The following is a 25,066-nucleotide window of genomic DNA, read 5'->3' as shown; positions in this document are numbered from 1 at the left end:
CAGGTACGCTTAACTGCCTCCTATACAGACAGTCCCTAATCAGGGTTTTTCTTGTTTTAACAGGAGCAACAAGTTTTGAGAGCTCAAATGGATTTCATATACATCCATACATCTCAAAGTACCATCATACAAATTTTCAAACTTCAATTCACTCAGACGCACCGTCAGCAGCTCAAACAGTCAACAGACGACCCGTTTGACCAAAAAAGTCAACTGACAGTCAAAAATGAAATTTTTTGTCAAAGTCCATATTTTGTCAAAGGATTCAACATTTGATCATTGGATGATCACAATTCATCAAGGAAAGATCAAAAATCAACAAAACCCTAAGATTCAAAATTAGGGTTTTTGCCTGAAAAGTCAACTCAACTTTGACTGATCATAACTCTCTCATCCTTCATCCAAAAAATGTCAACCAAAGCTCATTTTGAAGGAAATTCAATTATCTTTCAAATGCAATTGATCCCATGGTCATAGCATTCACCATTTGAAAAATATGGCCAAAGACATTACAGGTCATTTTCAAAGTCAACAAAAAGACACTTTTTTCAAATGGACACACAAGGAGAACCAAAAATCATTTTGATATGAGACCAAAGACATTGGTTAGAGGACTCTTTGAGGTTTCCAAAAAGTGCAAGATCTCCTTCATATGACAAAAATTGAAGGATTTACACCTTGTTGAAGTTGGCTAAATTTTGGGAAAATGCATGAAATCAACATTGCTCAAAAATGTTTTTTTTCCAAATGAGTCCAAGTTTTTATGGTCCAAACATCTTTGCCATGTTACTATGGGCCTCCCACGACCAAGACAAAGCCCACATCTTTATTGGCCATTTTTTGCATAATTTTATCTTACTTTAAGATTAAAATTAAAAGGAAAATGCATGGATAATGGTTGCTTGGCCTCCAAGTATGACTCACTTCAAGGAATCTTCATTTTTTCTGCAAGAATTGAAGAGCAAGACAAGAGCATTGAATGGAGTCAAGCTTGGTCAACAATTCAAAGATTTTTAATATTTTAAAAATCAAACTTTCAACAAAGACAACAAAGCTTCTTAGCTTGAGTTCCAAGCAACTTTGGGCTATAAAAGAAGCATCATACTTCAGCAAAAGGAAGGACAGACGAAAGGGGGACACACGAAATAGGGCAAGAGTATAGCAAGAAATATCACAAAAATTCTCAAAATTTGCATATACTTTGTAATTTTCAAATTCAAATTTCCAATCAATATCAATACCAATAAACACTTCTAATCATCTCCTCAAACATTATAGAGTAAGATTGAGCTCTAAATATAGACATATGAGAGTCGTATAAAGCACTTAAAGCTCTTCATGTACATATGAGTTTTATTTTCGTTTTTGTATATGCAACTAATTTCACTGCAAACTAACCACCCTAACATCATTATGGGGACCTATATGTGTGATCTGGGCCTTAGCATGAGTGTTCCAACGTGAGGATCAGGCTCCACCATTAAAACGAGTCCATGAGTGTTTAAGCTTCATCTTCTTCGTATCCATAGCTAGGAGCTTCAAACCTTAAAACAAATGACATATTTGGATTCAGGACACTCTAATTAGTGGATCTGGGTCACTTGTTTCTATTGCTAACTCGTATTTTTTGCAGGTTCATAGGTTGTTAAAAAACTGGAATTTTAACGTCCAAATAGGGGAGGTTAAAAACCCCCGCTATTTGAAGCTGAAAACCTCACTTCTGGAGGTTGAAGACGACCACGCGTCCAAGCGTGGTTCGTCTGACTTTTCAGCGCGCCAAGGTGGCCCTTCCCTCAAATCTTATTCGCTGGTCAATCCAGCGTGGGCCCCTGCAAAGACTTTGAATCCCCTTGGATTCAGTGTACACCATCATACCATGCACCTACAAATCTGTGCCCTTGGATCAATCTCAAAGCCAATCCAACGCCTCACACATGCAAGCTCACCATGCTCCTTCATTAATTGCCACACCAGATCAGTATCCTTATATTTTTAATTTTATTTTCTATTTTTATTTTAGTTTCTTTGATAAATTAATTAAAAATAGTTAAAAATTTCCAAAAATTCCACAAAAAATATTTTAAACTTCTAAAATAATATATTATTTTATGAAACAAAAATATTTTATTTTTCTTCAAAATTTCAATATTTTTCATAATTAATTAGTATGTATTTGTATATTTGCTTATTAATTATTTTAATTAGTCAAAAAATCATAAAAAAAATTGTTCTTTGTGTTAAATATTGTTTATATATCATAAACTAATTTTGTACATATTTAGGATAATTTTCTCTTTAAGTTTTAATTATTTGTGTAATTATTTGCATAATTATGTTTTGATTAACTTAAAATATCCAAAAACAAATTTCAAAAATTCCAAAAAAATTAGTTTTGTTCTAAAATCAATTAACAAACATTTTGTACATATTTTTAAACTTATTTGCTAGGTTTAATCATATTTCCATCTTTTCTTTATTTTAAATTAATTAATAATGCATTAATTATATTTAAAATAAATCACAAAAATACAAAAATATGCCTTTTATTTCTTGCAATTTAAAATTCCTAGATAAATGTATAGGATGTCAAATTCATGTAAATAGGCTAGTTTACATTTCCCGCACAATCGATGTAATAGCGTAGATTTACTTTCTGCACTTTACATTTCCGCATTTTAATTTCCAGCACCCATATAAACTGCGTGTATGTCAAAGATAAAACTGAACCGTCAGATCACTAACTTCAAAGATAAATATCTGAATTCAATCACAATCACATTTGCACCTCCTAGGGTAACCCCTTTTCACTCTTTTCAAAATCAAAGTTACATTTCTACTGTTTCGAGTACAAAATCGAACCTTTTGTTTATATCCGACGAATGGATAGATTTTTAAAGGGAACAAGGATAAAGACCTCCTAACTCAGGGTAGACCTCCTAGTTTGCTTGCTCAAAATCAAAACAAACAAAATTCTCATACACTGTTGTTTTTTTAAAACGAATTTTCCAAAAGACAATATTTTGTATACATCCAAACACGGATCATTACAAAATTAACGATCTTTTCAAAACATCTTTCGAAAGATAAACAAGCATTTGTATATATCCGCACAAGGATCATTACAAATTCTATTTGCAAAGGTATTTCAAAAACACAGGTAAAGCATTCCGAATCAATTGAAAAGTAAAGCAAATGAGCTAAGCAAACTAAAGAGCCCATGGATAACCATGGATACAAAGGGTGCTAACACCTTCCCTTTGTATAACCTACCCCCTTACCCAGAATCTCTCAAAGGTCTTTTTTCTGTTTCTTTTATAAACCTTTCCTTCATTGGATAAAATAAAAGGTCGGTGGCGACTCTGTAAACTTTTTCAAAAGTGACGCGAAAGCGTCCGATCGACAAAAAAGAGTCAGTTCACGTATCCCACCCACGGAGGGGTATGGCCCGAAAGGACGGTCCACAACAACTATTAAATGTTTCATTTGTTTTCAAGAAAATTATTTGATTTCCCAACTCAAATCCAATGTTAACCCTACTCTCATTCTTTCTATCTTTCTCTTTATCGATCTGCTTTCTTCTTCATCTTCTTTCGAACCACTCCTCTCTCTCTCTCTCTCTCTCTCTCTCTCTCTCTCTCTCTCTCTCTCTCTCTCTCTCTCTCTCTCTCTCTCTCCCTCTTCCAACTTTTCTTCTTCATTTTGCTGTCCTGAATCAAGAATTTTTGTGCCCATGTCTGTTCATCTATCCATCTTCTCTGATGGTTTAGCTACTTTTACAATCTTTCTCACATTTCGTCTATTTTCAAAAATGGGTTTGTGCATCATCTCCCACTATTTTAGTTTCTTCCTAGCTATTTGATTATTGTTTATTAAGTATTTTATGATTTTTTTTATTAAGGTTCACGGTGAGGAGCTATATACACCCAACACTCAAACTTTGGGTGGAGTGGTTGCATCTGATGGGGTTTTTTCACCCGAGCTTAAATGGAATTTTGGATCTCCATGCCATGAATGACATAAGGCTTTTGTCTAAAGTATGGATATGATTCAGTTTTATTTTATTAAAAATGTATGGTTAGTTTGGCTATTTTCTTGCGTATTAGAAAGAAATGTTTTTCAGATTTATATATGCATCAAATAAGATTAACAAGTATCATAGCTATGAGTAGTTTGTCCTGAAAAGTTTTTTTACCAGCTATATCATTTTTTACATCAATTTTTGTTCGCAGCGATGAAAGGTTATATAACCAAGAACTACACGGTAATATTGGATCTGGAATTTTAGATCTTTCATCACTTTTGTTTAAATTATTTTTTCTTCTCAAATGGAATGTTTTTTATCGCTATTTGTTCTTCATTCAACTTACATTTCTTATGGTATTAGTAAGTTTGTGTTGTCATACATGTCAAAGCTTGCATCTTGGATCTGGTTTTTTATGTTGGTTTTTCCCTTTACCTTCCCTTTATGCTGGTTATTATGAGTACACATTTGTTTTTCATATGACAACACAAACATACAGATTAATCCTTGATACTCAGTGTCACTGCAACCATTTTGTTTATCCACCTGCTTACGTTGGATGATTTGTTCGATATCACATACAATTTACATACATATTGCAAGCATACTTTATTAGAATTTTAGGTACTTCTTTCACTAACTATGAATTAAGAAATATTGTTGATTGTTTTGCAGTGTCTATAAATTTGTGCTCAAATCTAAAGGTTTGATGAATGAGATTAACCAAATTGTAGTGTCTATAAAGCTGTCTCTTTTGTTTTGTTCCTAAACTTTTACTCATTCTTGCAGGGCACGATTGTGGGTACCATGGCAGAAAATTGTCTTTTCTATGATATCCTATGTATGCACACATTTGGCACTGTATATGTTTGGAACTGTGTTACAATTTGAAGCATGGGTGCAATAAAAATTGTGTTACAGTTTAAACGCTATATCACACAAGTTTGATCCTACTGCATTGGAGCCATTGCTTAACCTCTCTTCAAAAGTGATGAACTTTTAATTTGTTCTATTAATTGATGTATGTACAACTACTGTTAGAGAATTTTGGTTCTCTGCTTGAGAATATCATTTTGTTGCAAAAACTAACTACATTTTGTTCCTTCTAAGAATACATGTACAACAGATCTACCAATGCAAAATGACTTCTTTCTTTTCGAAGTTATGATATCTTTGTTAAATGTTTTAAAACCGTGCCTAAAATGTTTCAATGTACATTCTTATTCTGATACTCATTTTAGCTTTATTGTGATATGATTGTTTTTTTCAGGGCTTAGTCCAATATATATTTGAGCTTCAAGATGGGTCTGGTGTAGTTATTAGTGGTGCTATGACTGACAATGATGTAGGCAGCAATAAGGATTATTGGAAATTCCTATACTAACATGGAACCACTTAAAAGTACTTTATATAATTCCTATACTAACATGAGAACCTCTCTGAAGTGGCCTAAAATTATATGTCTTTTTTCAGGGCTTGAAGGAATTCATAAACGAGGTCAATACTCTTGCAACTTTGCAACATCCAAACCTTTGTAAATTACTAGGTTTTTATGTGCGTGAGAGTTCATAACATAGAATGTTGGTCTATGAAAGGCTATACCATGGAAGATTGGACCGCCTACTGTATGGTAGATCTGATGAACCATCAATTGATTGGAATACAAGAATGAAAATTACAATGTGTGCTGCAATTCATACAATTTTTTATCATATAATATCATAACAATCATTTATTGATTGTGGTACTAATAATTTTCAAGGTTTGCTGGATCCAAATTCTTGCCGAAATGGGACTGTTTCAAGTTTACATTTTGTGATGTAGCAGGTTAATGAAAAATCAGTTTAGCTTATGCCAATAATGACAAGAGTGGTAGAATTTTCTTTTAAGTAATTTGTAACTTGCATGAGTAGCAAGTTTTGTTTAGGAGTGAGTAGCTGATTTTGTTTAGGCAATATGCTATATATGGTTGAGGTAACCAAAATTGTAGTTCTTTGCAGGATATCATTATTATTGCTATTTTATGTTTCTAATTAGTTTCTATAAGATATGTTTGCCGGGGTGGATGGTGTCCTCTACAACCTTTCATAGATAGTGAATAACTATTTTTCTTGATGATGAGAGTTAGACCGTCTCACTCCCTTTAATTTATTTTATTTATTAAAAAAAGAAAAGCAAAATTTCACATGGTACTTATACATCATTTTAATTACTTCTAAATATATATTTCCTTTCTATTACTAAAAAATTCAGGAACCATAAAATTCAGCGAACCATTCATTAAATAAAATTGTCTAACTAATTCCTATAATTACTCTTTTACTTATATCGTCATTATTTCTAAATAAGTAAAGACTAAAACATATGTTTTAATTATACAGTTCACTTTTATCAGTTCTGAGACAATTTCTAATTTTAAAATTTTATTTTTGGTAAACCTAATTACAATAATTTTTTTTACAATAAAGATTATATAACCATTGTTTATTAAATAGTTAAATTATTTATTTCATATGTATTACTAATAATTTAATCATTTGTCTGTATGTTATCATAGGTTATTTGTAAACCATAAATAATTATAATATAATTTTTTTAACATAAAAAATTTTATCCCGTGCCACGCACGGGTAGAAACACTAGTTGTAATTACAAATAAACATGACCTAAATCGGTTGATTCGATGGCATAAGATTACCAAAGAACACAAGAAAGGGGAAAACGAAAAAACTTGCAGATTGGGCATGTGATTTTGAGACCTTCGGCTCTGGCTTCAATCTGAGAGCCTTTGGATTTCTGATTCTTTTCAATCTTACCCTTATGCGCTTTGATTTTCAACTTTCCTCGTGTCATCTTGAGTCAAGATTCTTGATGTGTCTGTGTAGCACGCGATTGAACTTCAAATTCCACCACGCTCATAGAAATTGAAAACAACTGGGAAACTAAAGAGTGATGACGTTGAAGGTGCGACTGTTAAAGTATATTTTAAGGGCTTATTGAGTGAAGAGATTATGGGAGGTGAGAGGGTTTTGTTAGCTTTGGCAAGTGAATATGGTTTGTTTGGTCTTCCCAAAAAAATATTCGTCTATGTATCGAGAAACAAAAATACATGTGAATTGGCATTGTTTTTGTTTGTTTCCAAAGCCAATCAATTATTATTAATATTAATGAATCATAAATAAATATATAATAAACAATAAATAATAGTTTTCAAAAATTAATTAAATAATGAATTAAATAATAAAATAAACTTAAATATAATTATAGTAAAATTTCTATTAATAGCATTTTTAAAAATAGCATAGACTCTACAAATTTGACAAATGGCGAACTTGCCAAAAAACTCCTTTTGCTTTATTATACTAGTGTGTATACCCGTGCGAGGCACGGGATAAATTTTCTTAAATTAAAAAATATTTTAAAATTATTTATAATTTACAAATAAAGTTATAGTAACATTAAAATAAGTTGAAGATTATAAAAAGTTTAAGATTAACTAAAATTTCCTCCAAATTGAATAAATTATCATAACTCAAAAGAATCGAAAAAATTCATACACAATAACATTGTAGTACGGTTACCACGTTATCTTCACAAAACACCTAAGCCAAACATCCCATCATCAACAATCAATTTATTTTCTCACCGTAAAATAACACCCCCCACCCAAATCACCCACTAATTCAACCTTATAAATGGAACAAAGGTTTTTATAGTACAGAAGATGCATGCCAACAGACTACAAAATGTAGTTTCTTCAAGTCTTTTAGTCATCCAAGACCGATGCTTCAACCATCATATATGTGATTGTATCTCTATCCATTTCCCTCAATTATATCAATCTTTCTACATTAGATATTCACGACAAAACAACATCATCAGCATCATTATCATTTGAAATTTTAATATAATCAATCAAAACATTCAACAATTCAAAAGTGCATAGAAAATAATTAATTTGGTAGAGTTCTAAAAGATTAAGTAGTGTATCCAATTCTACACAATCATAACATCATTCTTGCATAAACACTTTAACCGCCCGCATAAACATTTGCGCAAGAGGTGTACAATTTTCATCTAACAAATAGTAACCAACTAATTGAGATATTACAGTCAGAATACGAAAACCAAAGTGCATATCTATAATGTATAAACCTGTGACTCGCTGCTGTCGTTTATATTGTTTGTCTTTCATTAACATCTTCCTCCTAAATCTGGAATTGGCTGAGTTGTTCTGATCCATTAGCAATAGTTTCAAGATATGGAATTCAAATCCTGAACAACCATAGAAGCCATCTCACTCTGAACAACACCATCGGCCAAATCATCTTCAAAACTCGCAGAATTCTAAACAACGTAAACAATCATAAACATACATGTTAGAAACCAAAAAAAATATCAATGTTGAAGATGTAAGAGAGTATAAACCACCTTAACAACAGATTTGAACTTAGTGACAATATCTTTGTCGGCACAAACTTTTTTGACGCGAAATGACTGCTCAAAGCTTGAATTCACATCATTCTTTACATCTATCTTAAAAATAAAAGTTTGTTCAACCAAATCACCAATGACTTTAGGCACAATGGGTGGCTCAAGTTCCTAATCCAAACATTTATATAACAAAGTTTCTGTCAGAAACGAAATCAATTTAAATAAGACAATAATAAAACATATAACAAATGAATATAATAAAATTACTCACAGGATTTATTTCCTCAATCAAATCAAAACATGTCTTATTTGTCAGCAAACAACAATCATGATCAAAAAGCACGAAAGTAGCAGAGTCGGTTTCATCAATCACTCTAAGTTTGACACGGTACCTATATAATTAAAAATGTAATCAAATTAGATAAAACCATGCAGCAAATTATACACCAGCTCATGAACAATAGAATAATTGTAGGACAATGACCTTGTCACAATGGTCCAAACATGCTTATTACATTTAGGGCAGGATAACCTTTTGGAATCCGCAACAACTCCCCTGTTGCAGGCATGTGCAGCATACCGCCAATCATTCCCACCAATAACATGTTTGATTGTGCCTAAAACAACACAAACCATTTCCTACACACACAAAAAGTAATAATTATGTTAAATAAACAAAATATTTATGAAAAGCATGTGCTGTAAATTAAGTATGAAGCACAAATCTAATTAAGATTACATTTTGACAGTCTTTTAGTTCCTCAATTGTCTTGCGCTGACTCAAATTTAAGAACTCTTCTTCTAAACTCAAATCAGAAGAATCCTTCATATAACTGAATGGTTGAGTGGGTGATCCAATGTTATCACTGATAAGCAAGAAATAAAAGTAATCACCAATAATGAATAGAAAAAAATCACATATCAAAATTGATCAAATTATTAGTAAATTCTTACTTGAGTTTGAAACTATTTGCCTCAGGAATTTCTGGGTTGAACATTAGCTTGGTACAATTCATTGCATTCTGCAACTGAATTTTTCCATTATACATTTTGACTTTGAAATACTGTGCAAGCACAACAACATTTCCCGGGTAGCCTGATTGGAGGTATGCATTAAGCTCGGCAACACATGGCCCAAAAAGTGTGCATTCAAGCTTCATACTAAATGTAACCAAAAAATGAGATCAATTAGTATAAGGTTTATAAGTTACATAGAAATGATTTACGAAATTAAATATACCATAACAGATAAAATAGCATACCCATTGGACTCTAACTCAATAACCTTATACTTAGTAGTTACACGATTCTTCTCATAAACTCTTTCACGTCCAACCGAAGCCAGAATTCCCACAACATCTAATACTGTGCAAGCACAACAACATTTCTCGGGTAGCCTGATTGGAGGTATGCATTAAGCTCGGCAACACATGGCCCAAAAAGTGTGCATTCAAGCTTCATACTAAATGTAACAAAAAAATGAGATCAATTAGTATAAGGTTTATAAGTTACATAGAAATGATTTACGAAATTAAATATACTATAACAGATAAAATAGCATACCCATTGGACTCTAACTCAATAACCTTATACTTAGTAGTTACACGATTCTTCTCATAAACTCTTTCACGTCCAACCGAAGCCAGAATTCCCACAACATCTAATACGAAATAAAGTCAACAACATCAAACCGAGAAAAAAGAAAAATATCAGAATATGTCAGATTATACATAATCTTAATACATCACCGAAATTTATACAGGATTGAGATTTAAATAATTTTACCAATCAAGTAGTCCATGTCTATTTTCCCAACAATCTCTGGGAAAGATACAATTGAGTAAGGGGAAATTGTTATCTGTCAAGTTCAGCCTCTGTAACCACCGTGCCATTCTGCAAATTCAGCTTGAATTGATGTTTTGTGGTCCTATATCCTCCGGTATTAGCGGCGACACTAAAAGATTTGAAATTATACACTGTTCCCTCACGTATCTTATTTTCAAATCGAGATAGCAGAGCTTTTCTAACTGAAGCTTGAATCTTGTCACCCTATAAATTTATGGATAGAACGAATTAGAATAAAACTATATAGTATAATCGACAGAGAAATACGAAAAGGAAACAACAACAACCACACACAACCTTCTCATCCATTAGAACCATCTCCATTGCAAAAAACTTTTCTTTCGAGTTCATATCTGGTACAAACCATAAGCGAATCACCTGAACAACAATGTCCCAAGATTCCTTAGAGGGATTGATTTCCTTAACAAAATCAATTCTTACGGCAGCCATTGCAACAACCTGATACAAATTCGAAAATTCAAAAGAGGAAATTATGCAGAGATGAACGTATGAGAAGTAGAATGATTGAGAATCAACGAATTTGCTCCTATTTATATGCGTTCAAGCGAAAGAAATTGTGATATTGATTACCTAGAAAATTGTAGAAACGATTCCATTTTACAAAATAAATTGGGAGAAAAAATTTATGATGACATTATTAGGTACAGGAAAAGAGAAATTGCTTTGAGAATAAAGATAGGGTTTAGGAAGAGTTTAATAGGGTTACAGCGCCGATTTGCTGTATTGAATGAGCATGTTATTTGCTTATGACCTTTGGTATTCCAAGATGCAACAAATTTAAAAAATAAAAAAAAAACAATTTTTCTTATCACGTTTGGTTATTTGTATTTATTATAAACATTATAAATTAATATATTAATTATTGTGAGGGTAAGAAATAACAATTAGAAAAAATTACAAAATATAGAAATATGACTTTTGGAATTTCAAGATGCATCAAATTTAAATAAAATAAAAAATAACAAATTATCCTAAGACGTTTGGTTATTTGCATTTATTATAAATTATTATAAATTATTGTATTAATGTATTAATTATTATGAGGTTAAGAAATAACAATTTAAAAAATTAAAAAAAAAATATATAGAAAGATAATTTTAGCAACTTTACTATAAATAGAAAATAAAAAAATAGGAATGCTTCTGAGAATAGGACAAGTGGCAAACTTGCCCAAAGTCTCATCTAGCTATATTATATTGTATGATTTAATGATTTTAAGGGCTTATTGAGTGAAGAGATTATGGGAGGTGAGAGAGTTTTGTTAGCTTTGGCAAGTGAATATGGGTTGTTTGGTCTTCCCCAAAAAATATTCGTCTATGTATCGAGAAACAAAAATACATGTGAATTCGCATTGTTTTTGTTTGTTTCCAAAGCCAATCAATTATTATTAATATTAATGAATCATAAATAAATATATAATAAACAATAAATAATAGTTTTCAAAAATTAATTAAATAATAAAATAAACTTAAATATAATTATAGTAAAATTTCTATTAATAGCATTTTTAAAAATAGCATAGACTCTACAAATTTGACAAATGGCGAACTTGCCAAAAAACTCCTTTTGCTTTATTATATTTAATGATATATTATATTCTAATCAATTGACGATTTTACTATATATTAATTATTAGATGATTTATTTGTTATAAGTTCATAATAGTTTATTTCTTTTTTATAAACAGAATCAATTATATTCTAATCAAGTAGTCCGTCTATCTAATTCTCCACTTATAAATGATCTATTATATAAATATTCTAATCAAGTAGCCCGTCTATCTAATTCTCCACTTATTTTAATTTTTATTTATTTCTAATTTAAATTATCACAAGATTATTTTGATTCCACAATAACTAAAATTACATTTAACCAAATTTTAATCAATATTAATATTAATTATTTATGTGACTTTACATATTTTTTTACATGTTAGTTAAACTTAAATAGATTATTATCTTTCATGACTATGAAAGACAATGAACTGAATTTTTAATATCCAAATTGTATTGGAAGTTACAAATGATATTTATATATAATATGTTGGAAGTTACAAATGATATTTATATATAATATAAAGCATAAATAAATATTTTTCATTGATATTTGAGATATATCATTTTTCTAAATTACCATTGTTCAATGTAATGAAAGAAAATTAGTTTAGTATAGTTGCTCAATGTACTAATTATGCATTGGATAATTACATAGAGAACTTGAACGTGTATTACGTAATGATGCGTTAAAAGAAATTGCCATACTCAATACAAATAACATGCAAGTACAAATAGATAAGTAGTACCAAACAAATTTCGTGCCAAACATGTTATCAATTATGAAAAGTTTTCTATATCATGAGTTTTCTATCTACCTAGCATTCTCTCCATATATAACTCAGTACCGGAGCTTATGGTATTAAATTATGACAAGTTTCAACGCATGGATACAGACAGTCTATTTGATTGCTTCCGTTTCTACTGAAATAACAATGACCAACTGCTTCTGCAATAGTTAGTAAAAGGTAGAGCAATTTAGCCATGTTGCTGATTAAACATTTGCTAAGCTAAAGTCTGCACTTTAAATATTGCTCATTTTTCAAGTGTATTATGGAAAGAAGTACTACATGAAGAAAAAAACACGACATATGTCAGGCAATTTTGACTCTGTTATGCAACTTGAAAATTCAATATAGGGAATAACATATTGAAAATTACCTGTGATGTAACTAAACTTTTGAAAAAGTATCTCACAGTGTGGTTCAAACTGACATCTCTTCTGCAAAAAAGGGTGCATAAAGGCATGTTAAAATTCATATACATATTGTTGAAATGAGGGAAAGATAAATTAAACTAAATGAACATACCCATCAAGGAAAAAACCTGCATCACTCAAGCATTTAACAGAAGCATTTGTTTTCAAATACTTGGCAAAGTTGTCACAATGGTGAAAAGTGGCTAAACCTCCTGCTGAGAAGCTAGAAAGCAAATCCTACACAGCATTCATAATCATAATAGCTATTATAAATTTTATTCATATGATATAGTCAATGAACCTAAAATTTCATGAAAGAGTAATTATACTTTGTATCTTTTCTCTTAAGCTTTAGGTAGAAGATCCTCAATAATGGCATCCCAAATCTTTTACCATTTGAAGTAAAGTATGTATCAACTTCAGATATGCATACAAAATAGAAAATAAATTAATAAATCAAAGATGAAAACAAAAGGGAAATATGAACCAGGGGAGATCAACTTTTCTTTCCATCTCCAGCTACAGGAAGCCCTCACCACTTCCTTCATCGATCATCCCTTATCTTCCACGGACGCTAAGCTATGTTTATCAGCAAAAACATAAAAAGTTAGCAAGAACCATAACAATAATCACAACTTCAATGCCACAGTTTGTAAAGAGTTGTATTTTCTCATCCACACAACTAATCCAATACTCAACAAAAGGTTACAAAATACAAAACATTTCATTCACCTAACATTTAATTGTGACCCTAACCCTAAGCAATTAGTAATTCTAGCAACACCTGCATCAACGAAAGTAACAACTAAAACAACAATTTCTCATTCAATCAGAATTGTAATTACAAATAAACATGACCTAAATCGGTTGATTCGATGGCATAAGATTACCAAAGAACACAAGAAAGGGGAAAACGAAAAAACTTGCAGATTGGGCATGTGATTTTGAGACCTTCGGCTCTGGCTTCAATCTGAGAGCCTTTGGATTTCTGATTCTTTTCAATCTTACCCTTATGCGCTTTGATTTTCAACTTTCCTCGTGTCATCTTGAGTCAAGATTCTTGATGTGTCTGTGTAGCACGCGATTGAACTTCAAATTCCACCACGCTCATAGAAATTGAAAACAACTGGGAAACTAAAGAGTGATGACGTTGAAGGTGCGACTGTTAAAGTATATTTTAAGGGCTTATTGAGTGAAGAGATTATGGGAGGTGAGAGGGTTTTGTTAGCTTTGGCAAGTGAATATGGTTTGTTTGGTCTTCCCAAAAAAATATTCGTCTATGTATCGAGAAACAAAAATACATGTGAATTGGCATTGTTTTTGTTTGTTTCCAAAGCCAATCAATTATTATTAATATTAATGAATCATAAATAAATATATAATAAACAATAAATAATAATTTTCAAAAATTAATTAAATAATGAATTAAATAATAAAATAAACTTAAATATAATTATAGTAAAATTTCTATTAATAGCATTTTTAAAAATAGCATAGACTCTACAAATTTGACAAATGGCGAACTTGCCAAAAAACTCCTTTTGCTTTATTATATTTAATGATATATTATATTCTAATCAATTGACGATTTTACTATATATTAATTATTAGATGATTTATTTGTTATAAGTTCATAATAGTTTATTTCTTTTTTATAAACAGAATCAATTATATTCTAATCAAGTAGTCCGTCTATCTAATTCTCCACTTATAAATGATCTATTATATAAATATTCTAATCAAGTAGCCCGTCTATCTAATTCTCCACTTATTTTAATTTTTATTTATTTCTAATTTAAATTATCACAAGATTATTTTGATTCCACAATAACTAAAATTACATTTAACCAAATTTTAGTCAATATTAATATTAATTATTTATGTGACTTTACATATTTTTTTACATGTTACTTAAACTTAAATAGATTATTATCTTTCATGACTATGAAAGACAATGAACTGAATTTTTAATATCCAAATTGTATTGGAAGTTACAAATGATATTTATATATAATATAAAGCATAAATAAATATTTTTCATTGATATTTGAGATATATCATTTTTCTAAATTACCATTGTTCAATGTAATAAAAGAAAATTAGTTTAGTATAGTTGCTCAATGTACTAATTATGCATTGGATAATTACATAGAGAACTTGAACGTGTATTACGTAATGATGCGTTAAAAGAAATTGCCATACTCAATACAAATAACATGCAAGTACAAATAGATAAGTAGTACCAAACAAATTTCGTGCCAAACATGTTATCAATTATGAAAAGTTTTCTATATCATGAGTTTTCTATCTACCTAGCATTCTCTCCATATATAACTCAGTACCGGAGCTTATGGTATTAAATTATGACAAGTTTCAACGCATGGATACAAACAGTCTATTTGATTGCTTCCGTTTCTACTGAAATAACAATGACCAACTGCTTCTGCAATAGTTAGTAAAAGGTAGAGCAATTTAGCCATGTTGCTGATTAAACATTTGCTAAGCTAAAGTCTGCACTTTAAATATTGCTCATTTTTCAAGTGTATTATGGAAAGAAGTACTACATGAAGAAAAAAACACGACATATGTCAGGCAATTTTGACTCTGTTATGCAACTTGAAAATTCAATATAGGGAATAACATATTGAAAATTACCTGTGATGTAACTAAACTTTTGAAAAAGTATCTCACAGTGTGGTTCAAACTGACATCTCTTCTGCAAAAAAGGGTGCATAAAGGCATGTTAAAATTCATATACATATTGTTGAAATGAGGGAAAGATAAATTAAACTAAATGAACATACCCATCAAGGAAAAAACCTGCATCACTCAAGCATTTAACAGAAGCATTTGTTTTCAAATACTTGGCAAAGTTGTCACAATGGTGAAAAGTGGCTAAACCTCCTGCTGAGAAGCTAGAAAGCAAATCCTACACAGCATTCATAATCATAATAGCTATTATAAATTTTATTCATATGATATAGTCAATGAACCTAAAATTTCATGAAAGAGTAATTATACTTTGTATCTTTTCTCTTAAGCTTTAGGTAGAAGATCCTCAATAATGGCATCCCAAATCTTTTACCATTTGAAGTAAAGTATGTATCAACTTCAGATATGCATACAAAATAGAAAATAAATTAATAAATCAAAGATGAAAACAAAAGGGAAATATGAACCAGGGGAGATCAACTTTTCTTTCCATCTCCAGCTACAGGAAGCCCTCACCACTTCCTTCATCGATCATCCCTTATCTTCCACGGACGCTAAGCTATGTTTATCAGCAAAAACATAAAAAGTTAGCAAGAACCATAACAATAATCACAACTTCAATGCCACAGTTTGTAAAGAGTTGTATTTTCTCATCCACACAACTAATCCAATACTCAACAAAAGGTTACAAAATACAAAACATTTCATTCACCTAACATTTAATTGTGACCCTAACCCTAAGCAATTAGTAATTCTAGCAACACCTGCATCAACGAAAGTAACAACTAAAACAACAATTTCTCATTCAATCAGAATTGTAATTACAAATAAACATGACCTAAATCGGTTGATTCGATGGCATAAGATTACCAAAGAACACAAGAAAGGGGAAAACGAAAAAACTTGCAGATTGGGCATGTGATTTTGAGACCTTCGGCTCTGGCTTCAATCTGAGAGCCTTTGGATTTCTGATTCTTTTCAATCTTACCCTTATGCGCTTTGATTTTCAACTTTCCTCGTGTCATCTTGAGTCAAGATTCTTGATGTGTCTGTGTAGCACGCGATTGAACTTCAAATTCCACCACGCTCATAGAAATTGAAAACAACTGGGAAACTAAAGAGTGATGACGTTGAAGGTGCGACTGTTAAAGTATATTTTAAGGGCTTATTGAGTGAAGAGATTATGGGAGGTGAGAGGGTTTTGTTAGCTTTGGCAAGTGAATATGGTTTGTTTGGTCTTCCCAAAAAAATATTCGTCTATGTATCGAGAAACAAAAATACATGTGAATTGGCATTGTTTTTGTTTGTTTCCAAAGCCAATCAATTATTATTAATATTAATGAATCATAAATAAATATATAATAAACAATAAATAATAATTTTCAAAAATTAATTAAATAATGAATTAAATAATAAAATAAACTTAAATATAATTATAGTAAAATTTCTATTAATAGCATTTTTAAAAATAGCATAGACTCTACAAATTTGACAAATGGCGAACTTGCCAAAAAACTCCTTTTGCTTTAATATATTTAATGATATATTATATTCTAATCAATTGACGATTTTACTATATATTAATTATTAGATGATTTATTTGTTATAAGTTCATAATAGTTTATTTCTTTTTTATAAACAGAATCAATTATATTCTAATCAAGTAGTCCGTCTATCTAATTCTCCACTTATAAATGATCTATTATATAAATATTCTAATCAAGTAGCCCGTCTATCTAATTCTCCACTTATTTTAATTTTTATTTATTTCTAATTTAAATTATCACAAGATTATTTTGATTCCACAATAACTAAAATTACATTTAACCAAATTTTAGTCAATATTAATATTAATTATTTATGTGACTTTACATATTTTTTTACATGTTACTTAAACTTAAATAGATTATTATCTTTCATGACTATGAAAGACAATGAACTGAATTTTTAATATCCAAATTGTATTGGAAGTTACAAATGATATTTATATATAATATGTTGGAAGTTACAAATGATATTTATATATAATATAAAGCATAAATAAATATTTTTCATTGATATTTGAGATATATCATTTTTCTAAATTACCATTGTTCAATGTAATAAAAGAAAATTAGTTTAGTATAGTTGCTCAATGTACTAATTATTCATTGGATAATTACATAGAGAACTTGAACGTGTATTACGTAATGATGCGTTAAAAGAAATTGCCATACTCAATACAAATAACATGCAAGTACAAATAGATAAGTAGTACCAAACAAATTTCGTGCCAAACATGTTATCAATTATGAAAAGTTTTCTATATCATGAGTTTTCTATCTACCTAGCATTCTCTCCATATATAACTCAGTACCGGAGCTTATGGTAATAAATTATGACAAGTTTCAACGCATGGATACAGACAGTCTATTTGATTGCTTCCGTTTCTACTGAAATAACAATGACCAACTGCTTCTGCAATAGTTAGTAAAAGGTAGAGCAATTTAGCCATGTTGCTGATTAAACATTTGCTAAGCTAAAGTCTGCACTTTAAATATTGCTCATTTTTCAAGTGTATTATGGAAAGAAGTACTACATGAAGAAAAAAACACGACATATGTCAGGCAATTTTGACTCTGTTATGCAACTTGAAAATTCAATATAGGGAATAACATATTGAAAATTACCTGTGATGTAACTAAACTTTTGAAAAAGTATCTCACAGTGTGGTTCAAACTGACATCTCTTCTGCAAAAAAGGGTGCATAAAGGCATGTTAAAATTCATATACATATTGTTGAAATGAGGGAAAGATAAATTAAACTAAATGAACATACCCATCAAGGAAAAAACCTGCATCACTCAAGCATTTAACAGAAGCATTTGTTTTCAAATACTTGGCAAAGTTGTCACAATGGTGAAAAGTGGCTAAACCTCCTGCTGAGAAGCTAGAAAGCAAATCCTACACAGCATTCATAATCATAATAGCTATTATAAATTTTATTCATATGATATAGTCAATGAACCTAAAATTTCATGAAAGAGTAATTATACTTTGTATCTTTTCTCTTAAGCTTTAGGTAGAAGATCCTCAATAATGGCATCCCAAATCTTTTACCATTTGAAGTAAAGTATGTATCAACTTCAGATATGCATACAAAATAGAAAATAAATTAATAAATCAAAGATGAAAACAAAAGGGAAATATGAACCAGGGGAGATCAACTTTTCTTTCCATCTCCAGCTACAGGAAGCCCTCACCACTTCCTTCATCGATCATCCCTTATCTTCCACGGACGCTAAGCTATGTTTATCAGCAAAAACATAAAAAGTTAGCAAGAACCATAACAATAATCACAACTTCAATGCCACAGTTTGTAAAGAGTTGTATTTTCTCATCCACACAACTAATCCAATACTCAACAAAAGGTTACAAAATACAAAACATTTCATTCACCTAACATTTAATTGTGACCCTAACCCTAAGCAATTAGTAATTCTAGCAACACCTGCATCAACGAAAGTAACAACTAAAACAACAATTTCTCATTCAATCAGAATTGTAATTACAAATAAACATGACCTAAATCGGTTGATTCGATGGCATAAGATTACCAAAGAACACAAGAAAGGGGAAAACGAAAAAACTTGCAGATTGGGCATGTGATTTTGAGACCTTCGGCTCTGGCTTCAATCTGAGAGCCTTTGGATTTCTGATTCTTTTCAATCTTACCCTTATGCGCTTTGATTTTCAACTTTCCTCGTGTCATCTTGAGTCAAGATTCTTGATGTGTCTGTGTAGCACGCGATTGAACTTCAAATTCCACCACGCTCATAGAAATTGAAAACAACTGGGAAACTAAAGAGTGATGACGTTGAAGGTGCGACTGTTAAAGTATATTTTAAGGGCTTATTGAGTGAAGAGATTATGGGAGGTGAGAGGGTTTTGTTAGCTTTGGCAAGTGAATATGGTTTGTTTGGTCTTCCCAAAAAAATATTCGTCTATGTATCGAGAAACAAAAATACATGTGAATTGGCATTGTTTTTGTTTGTTTCCAAAGCCAATCAATTATTATTAATATTAATGAATCATAAATAAATATATAATAAACAATAAATAATAATTTTCAAAAATTAATTAAATAATGAATTAAATAATAAAATAAACTTAAATATAATTATAGTAAAATTTCTATTAATAGCATTTTTAAAAATAGCATAGACTCTACAAATTTGACAAATGGCGAACTTGCCAAAAAACTCCTTTTGCTTTAATATATTTAATGATATATTATATTCTAATCAATTGACGATTTTACTATATATTAATTATTAGATGATTTATTTGTTATAAGTTCATAATAGTTTATTTCTTTTTTATAAACAGAATCAATTATATTCTAATCAAGTAGTCCGTCTATCTAATTCTCCACTTATAAATGATCTATTATATAAATATTCTAATCAAGTAGCCCGTCTATCTAATTCTCCACTTATTTTAATTTTTATTTATTTCTAATTTAAATTATCACAAGATTATTTTGATTCCACAATAACTAAAATTACATTTAACCAAATTTTAGTCAATATTAATATTAATTATTTATGTGACTTTACATATTTTTTTACATGTTACTTAAACTTAAATAGATTATTATCTTTCATGACTATGAAAGACAATGAACTGAATTTTTAATATCCAAATTGTATTGGAAGTTACAAATGATATTTATATATAATATAAAGCATAAATAAATATTTTTCATTGATATTTGAGATATATCATTTTTCTAAATTACCATTGTTCAATGTAATAAAAGAAAATTAGTTTAGTATAGTTGCTCAATGTACTAATTATGCATTGGATAATTACATAGAGAACTTGAACGTGTATTACGTAATGATGCGTTAAAAGAAATTGCCATACTCAATACAAATAACATGCAAGTACAAATAGATAAGTAGTACCAAACAAATTTCGTGCCAAACATGTTATCAATTATGAAAAGTTTTCTATATCATGAGTTTTCTATCTACCTAGCATTCTCTCCATATATAACTCAGTACCGGAGCTTATGGTATTAAATTATGACAAGTTTCAACGCATGGATACAGACAGTCTATTTGATTGCTTCCGTTTCTACTGAAATAACAATGACCAACTGCTTCTGCAATAGTTAGTAAAAGGTAGAGCAATTTAGCCATGTTGCTGATTAAACATTTGCTAAGCTAAAGTCTGCACTTTAAATATTGCTCATTTTTCAAGTGTATTATGGAAAGAAGTACTACATGAAGAAAAAAACACGACATATGTCAGGCAATTTTGACTCTGTTATGCAACTTGAAAATTCAATATAGGGAATAACATATTGAAAATTACCTGTGATGTAACTAAACTTTTGAAAAAGTATCTCACAGTGTGGTTCAAACTGACATCTCTTCTGCAAAAAAGGGTGCATAAAGGCATGTTAAAATTCATATACATATTGTTGAAATGAGGGAAAGATAAATTAAACTAAATGAACATACCCATCAAGGAAAAAACCTGCATCACTCAAGCATTTAACAGAAGCATTTGTTTTCAAATACTTGGCAAAGTTGTCACAATGGTGAAAAGTGGCTAAACCTCCTGCTGAGAAGCTAGAAAGCAAATCCTACACAGCATTCATAATCATAATAGCTATTATAAATTTTATTCATATGATATAGTCAATGAACCTAAAATTTCATGAAAGAGTAATTATACTTTGTATCTTTTCTCTTAAGCTTTAGGTAGAAGATCCTCAATAATGGCATCCCAAATCTTTTACCATTTGAAGTAAAGTATGTATCAACTTCAGATATGCATACAAAATAGAAAATAAATTAATAAATCAAAGATGAAAACAAAAGGGAAATATGAACCAGGGGAGATCAACTTTTCTTTCCATCTCCAGCTACAGGAAGCCCTCACCACTTCCTTCATCGATCATCCCTTATCTTCCACGGACGCTAAGCTATGTTTATCAGCAAAAACATAAAAAGTTAGCAAGAACCATAACAATAATCACAACTTCAATGCCACAGTTTGTAAAGAGTTGTATTTTCTCATCCACACAACTAATCCAATACTCAACAAAAGGTTACAAAATACAAAACATTTCATTCACCTAACATTTAATTGTGACCCTAACCCTAAGCAATTAGTAATTCTAGCAACACCTGCATCAACGAAAGTAACAACTAAAACAACAATTTCTCATTCAATCAGAATTGTAATTACAAATAAACATGACCTAAATCGGTTGATTCGATGGCATAAGATTACCAAAGAACACAAGAAAGGGGAAAACGAAAAAACTTGCAGATTGGGCATGTGATTTTGAGACCTTCGGCTCTGGCTTCAATCTGAGAGCCTTTGGATTTCTGATTCTTTTCAATCTTACCCTTATGCGCTTTGATTTTCAACTTTCCTCGTGTCATCTTGAGTCAAGATTCTTGATGTGTCTGTGTAGCACGCGATTGAACTTCAAATTCCACCACGCTCATAGAAATTGAAAACAACTGGGAAACTAAAGAGTGATGACGTTGAAGGTGCGACTGTTAAAGTATATTTTAAGGGCTTATTGAGTGAAGAGATTATGGGAGGTGAGAGGGTTTTGTTAGCTTTGGCAAGTGAATATGGTTTGTTTGGTCTTCCCAAAAAAATATTCGTCTATGTATCGAGAAACAAAAATACATGTGAATTGGCATTGTTTTTGTTTGTTTCCAAAGCCAATCAATTATTATTAATATTAATGAATCATAAATAAATATATAATAAACAATAAATAATAGTTTTCAAAAATTAATTAAATAATGAATTAAATAATAAAATAAACTTAAATATAATTATAGTAAAATTTCTATTAATAGCATTTTTAAAAATAGCATAGACTCTACAAATTTGACAAATGGCGAACTTGCCAAAAAACTCCTTTTGCTTTATTATATTTAATGATTTTAAGGGCTTATTGAGTGAAGAGATTATGGGAGGTGAGAGAGTTTTGTTAGCTTTGGCAAGTGAATATGGGTTGTTTGGTCTTCCCCAAAAAATATTCGTCTATGTATCGAGAAACAAAAATACATGTGAATTGGCATTGTTTTTGTTTGTTTCCAAAGCCAATCAATTATTATTAATATTAATGAATCATAAATAAATATATAATAAACAATAAATAATAGTTTTCAAAAATTAATTAAATAATGAATTATATAATAAAATAAACTTAAATATAATTATAGTAAAATTTCTATTAATAGCATTTTTAAAAATAGCATAGACTCTACAAATTTGACAAATGGCGAACTTGCCAAAAAACTCCTTTTGCTTTATTATATTTAATGATATATTATATTCTAATCAATTGACGATTTTACTATATATTAATTATTAGATGATTTATTTGTTATAAGTTCATAATAGTTTATTTCTTTTTTATAAACAGAATCAATTATATTCTAATCAAGTAGTCCGTCTATCTAATTCTCCACTTATAAATGATCTATTATATAAATATTCTAATCAAGTAGCCCGTCTATCTAATTCTCCACTTATTTTAATTTTTATTTATTTCTAATTTAAATTATCACAAGATTATTTTGATTCCACAATAACTAAAATTACATTTAACCAAATTTTAGTCAATATTAATATTAATTATTTATGTGACTTTACATATTTTTTTACATGTTAGTTAAACTTAAATAGATTATTATCTTTCATGACTATGAAAGACAATGAACTGAATTTTTAATATCCAAATTGTATTGGAAGTTACAAATGATATTTATATATAATATGTTGGAAGTTACAAATGATATTTATATATAATATAAAGCATAAATAAATATTTTTCATTGATATTTGAGATATATCATTTTTCTAAATTACCATTGTTCAATGTAATGAAAGAAAATTAGTTTAGTATAGTTGCTCAATGTACTAATTATGCATTGGATAATTACATAGAGAACTTGAACGTGTATTACGTAATGATGCGTTAAAAGAAATTGCCATACTCAATACAAATAACATGCAAGTACAAATAGATAAGTAGTACCAAACAAATTTCGTGCCAAACATGTTATCAATTATGAAAAGTTTTCTATATCATGAGTTTTCTATCTACCTAGCATTCTCTCCATATATAACTCAGTACCGGAGCTTATGGTATTAAATTATGACAAGTTTCAACGCATGGATACAGACAGTCTATTTGATTGCTTCCGTTTCTACTGAAATAACAATGACCAACTGCTTCTGCAATAGTTAGTAAAAGGTAGAGCAATTTAGCCATGTTGCTGATTAAACATTTGCTAAGCTAAAGTCTGCACTTTAAATATTGCTCATTTTTCAAGTGTATTATGGAAAGAAGTACTACATGAAGAAAAAAACACGACATATGTCAGGCAATTTTGACTCTGTTATGCAACTTGAAAATTCAATATAGGGAATAACATATTGAAAATTACCTGTGATGTAACTAAACTTTTGAAAAAGTATCTCACAGTGTGGTTCAAACTGACATCTCTTCTGCAAAAAAGGGTGCATAAAGGCATGTTAAAATTCATATACATATTGTTGAAATGAGGGAAAGATAAATTTAACTAAATGAACATACCCATCAAGGAAAAAACCTGCATCACTCAAGCATTTAACAGAAGCATTTGTTTTCAAATACTTGGCAAAGTTGTCACAATGGTGAAAAGTGGCTAAACCTCCTGCTGAGAAGCTAGAAAGCAAATCATACACAGCATTCATAATCATAATAGCTATTATAAATTTTATTCATATGATATAGTCAATGAACCTAAAATTTCATGAAAGAGTAATTATACTTTGTATCTTTTCTCTTAAGCTTTAGGTAGAAGATCCTCAATAATGGCATCCCAAATCTTTTACCATTTGAAGTAAAGTATGTATCAACTTCAGATATGCATACAAAATAGAAAATAAATTAATAAATCAAAGATGAAAACAAAAGGGAAATATGAACCAGGGGAGATCAACTTTTCTTTCCATCTCCAGCTACAGGAAGCCCTCACCACTTCCTTCATCGATCATCCCTTATCTTCCACGGACGCTAAGCTATGTTTATCAGCAAAAACATAAAAAGTTAGCAAGAACCATAACAATAATCACAACTTCAATGCCACAGTTTGTAAAGAGTTGTATTTTCTCATCCACACAACTAATCCAATACTCAACAAAAGGTTACAAAATACAAAACATTTCATTCACCTAACATTTAATTGTGACCCTAACCCTAAGCAATTAGTA

The 25,066-nt window shown here is 30.0% G+C and overlaps 1 protein-coding gene across 1 annotated transcript; it reads right to left on the bottom strand.

Moving 5' to 3' along the window:
• Positions 1-7,607: 7,607 nt before the first annotated feature.
• LOC131619844 (uncharacterized) lies at positions 7,608-11,023 on the bottom strand. Its single transcript, XM_058890893.1, has 12 exons — positions 10,892-11,023; positions 10,598-10,759; positions 10,328-10,504; positions 10,060-10,115; positions 9,718-9,852; positions 9,410-9,616; positions 9,195-9,321; positions 8,940-9,094; positions 8,727-8,847; positions 8,453-8,623; positions 8,177-8,368; positions 7,608-7,867 (listed from the first exon to the last, which is right to left on the bottom strand). The coding sequence occupies exons 2-11, from the start codon at positions 10,748-10,750 to the stop codon at positions 8,276-8,278; spliced, it is 1,395 nt and encodes a 464-aa protein (XP_058746876.1). The 5' UTR covers positions 10,751-10,759; positions 10,892-11,023; the 3' UTR covers positions 7,608-7,867; positions 8,177-8,275.
• Positions 11,024-25,066: the final 14,043 nt, after the last annotated feature.

Source organism: Vicia villosa, linkage group LG7, assembly GCF_029867415.1.
Source record: "Vicia villosa cultivar HV-30 ecotype Madison, WI linkage group LG7, Vvil1.0, whole genome shotgun sequence".
Taxonomy (NCBI): Eukaryota; Viridiplantae; Streptophyta; class Magnoliopsida; order Fabales; family Fabaceae; genus Vicia; species Vicia villosa.
This window is presented reverse-complemented; position numbering and strand designations above follow the sequence as displayed.

Excerpts from the sequence above, each read along its gene's own strand:
- LOC131619844 (XM_058890893.1), bottom strand. The coding sequence starts at position 10,750 with ATGGCTGCCGTAAGAATTGATTTTGTTAAGGAAATCAATCCCTCTAAG. Across the intron at positions 10,116-10,327 it reads ATGGCACGGTGGTTACAGAG|ATGTTGTGGGAATTCTGGCT; the intron begins GCTGAACTTGAC and ends ATTTCGTATTAG. Across the intron at positions 9,617-9,717 it reads ATTGAGTTAGAGTCCAATGG|TATGAAGCTTGAATGCACAC; the intron begins GTATGCTATTTT and ends GGTTACATTTAG.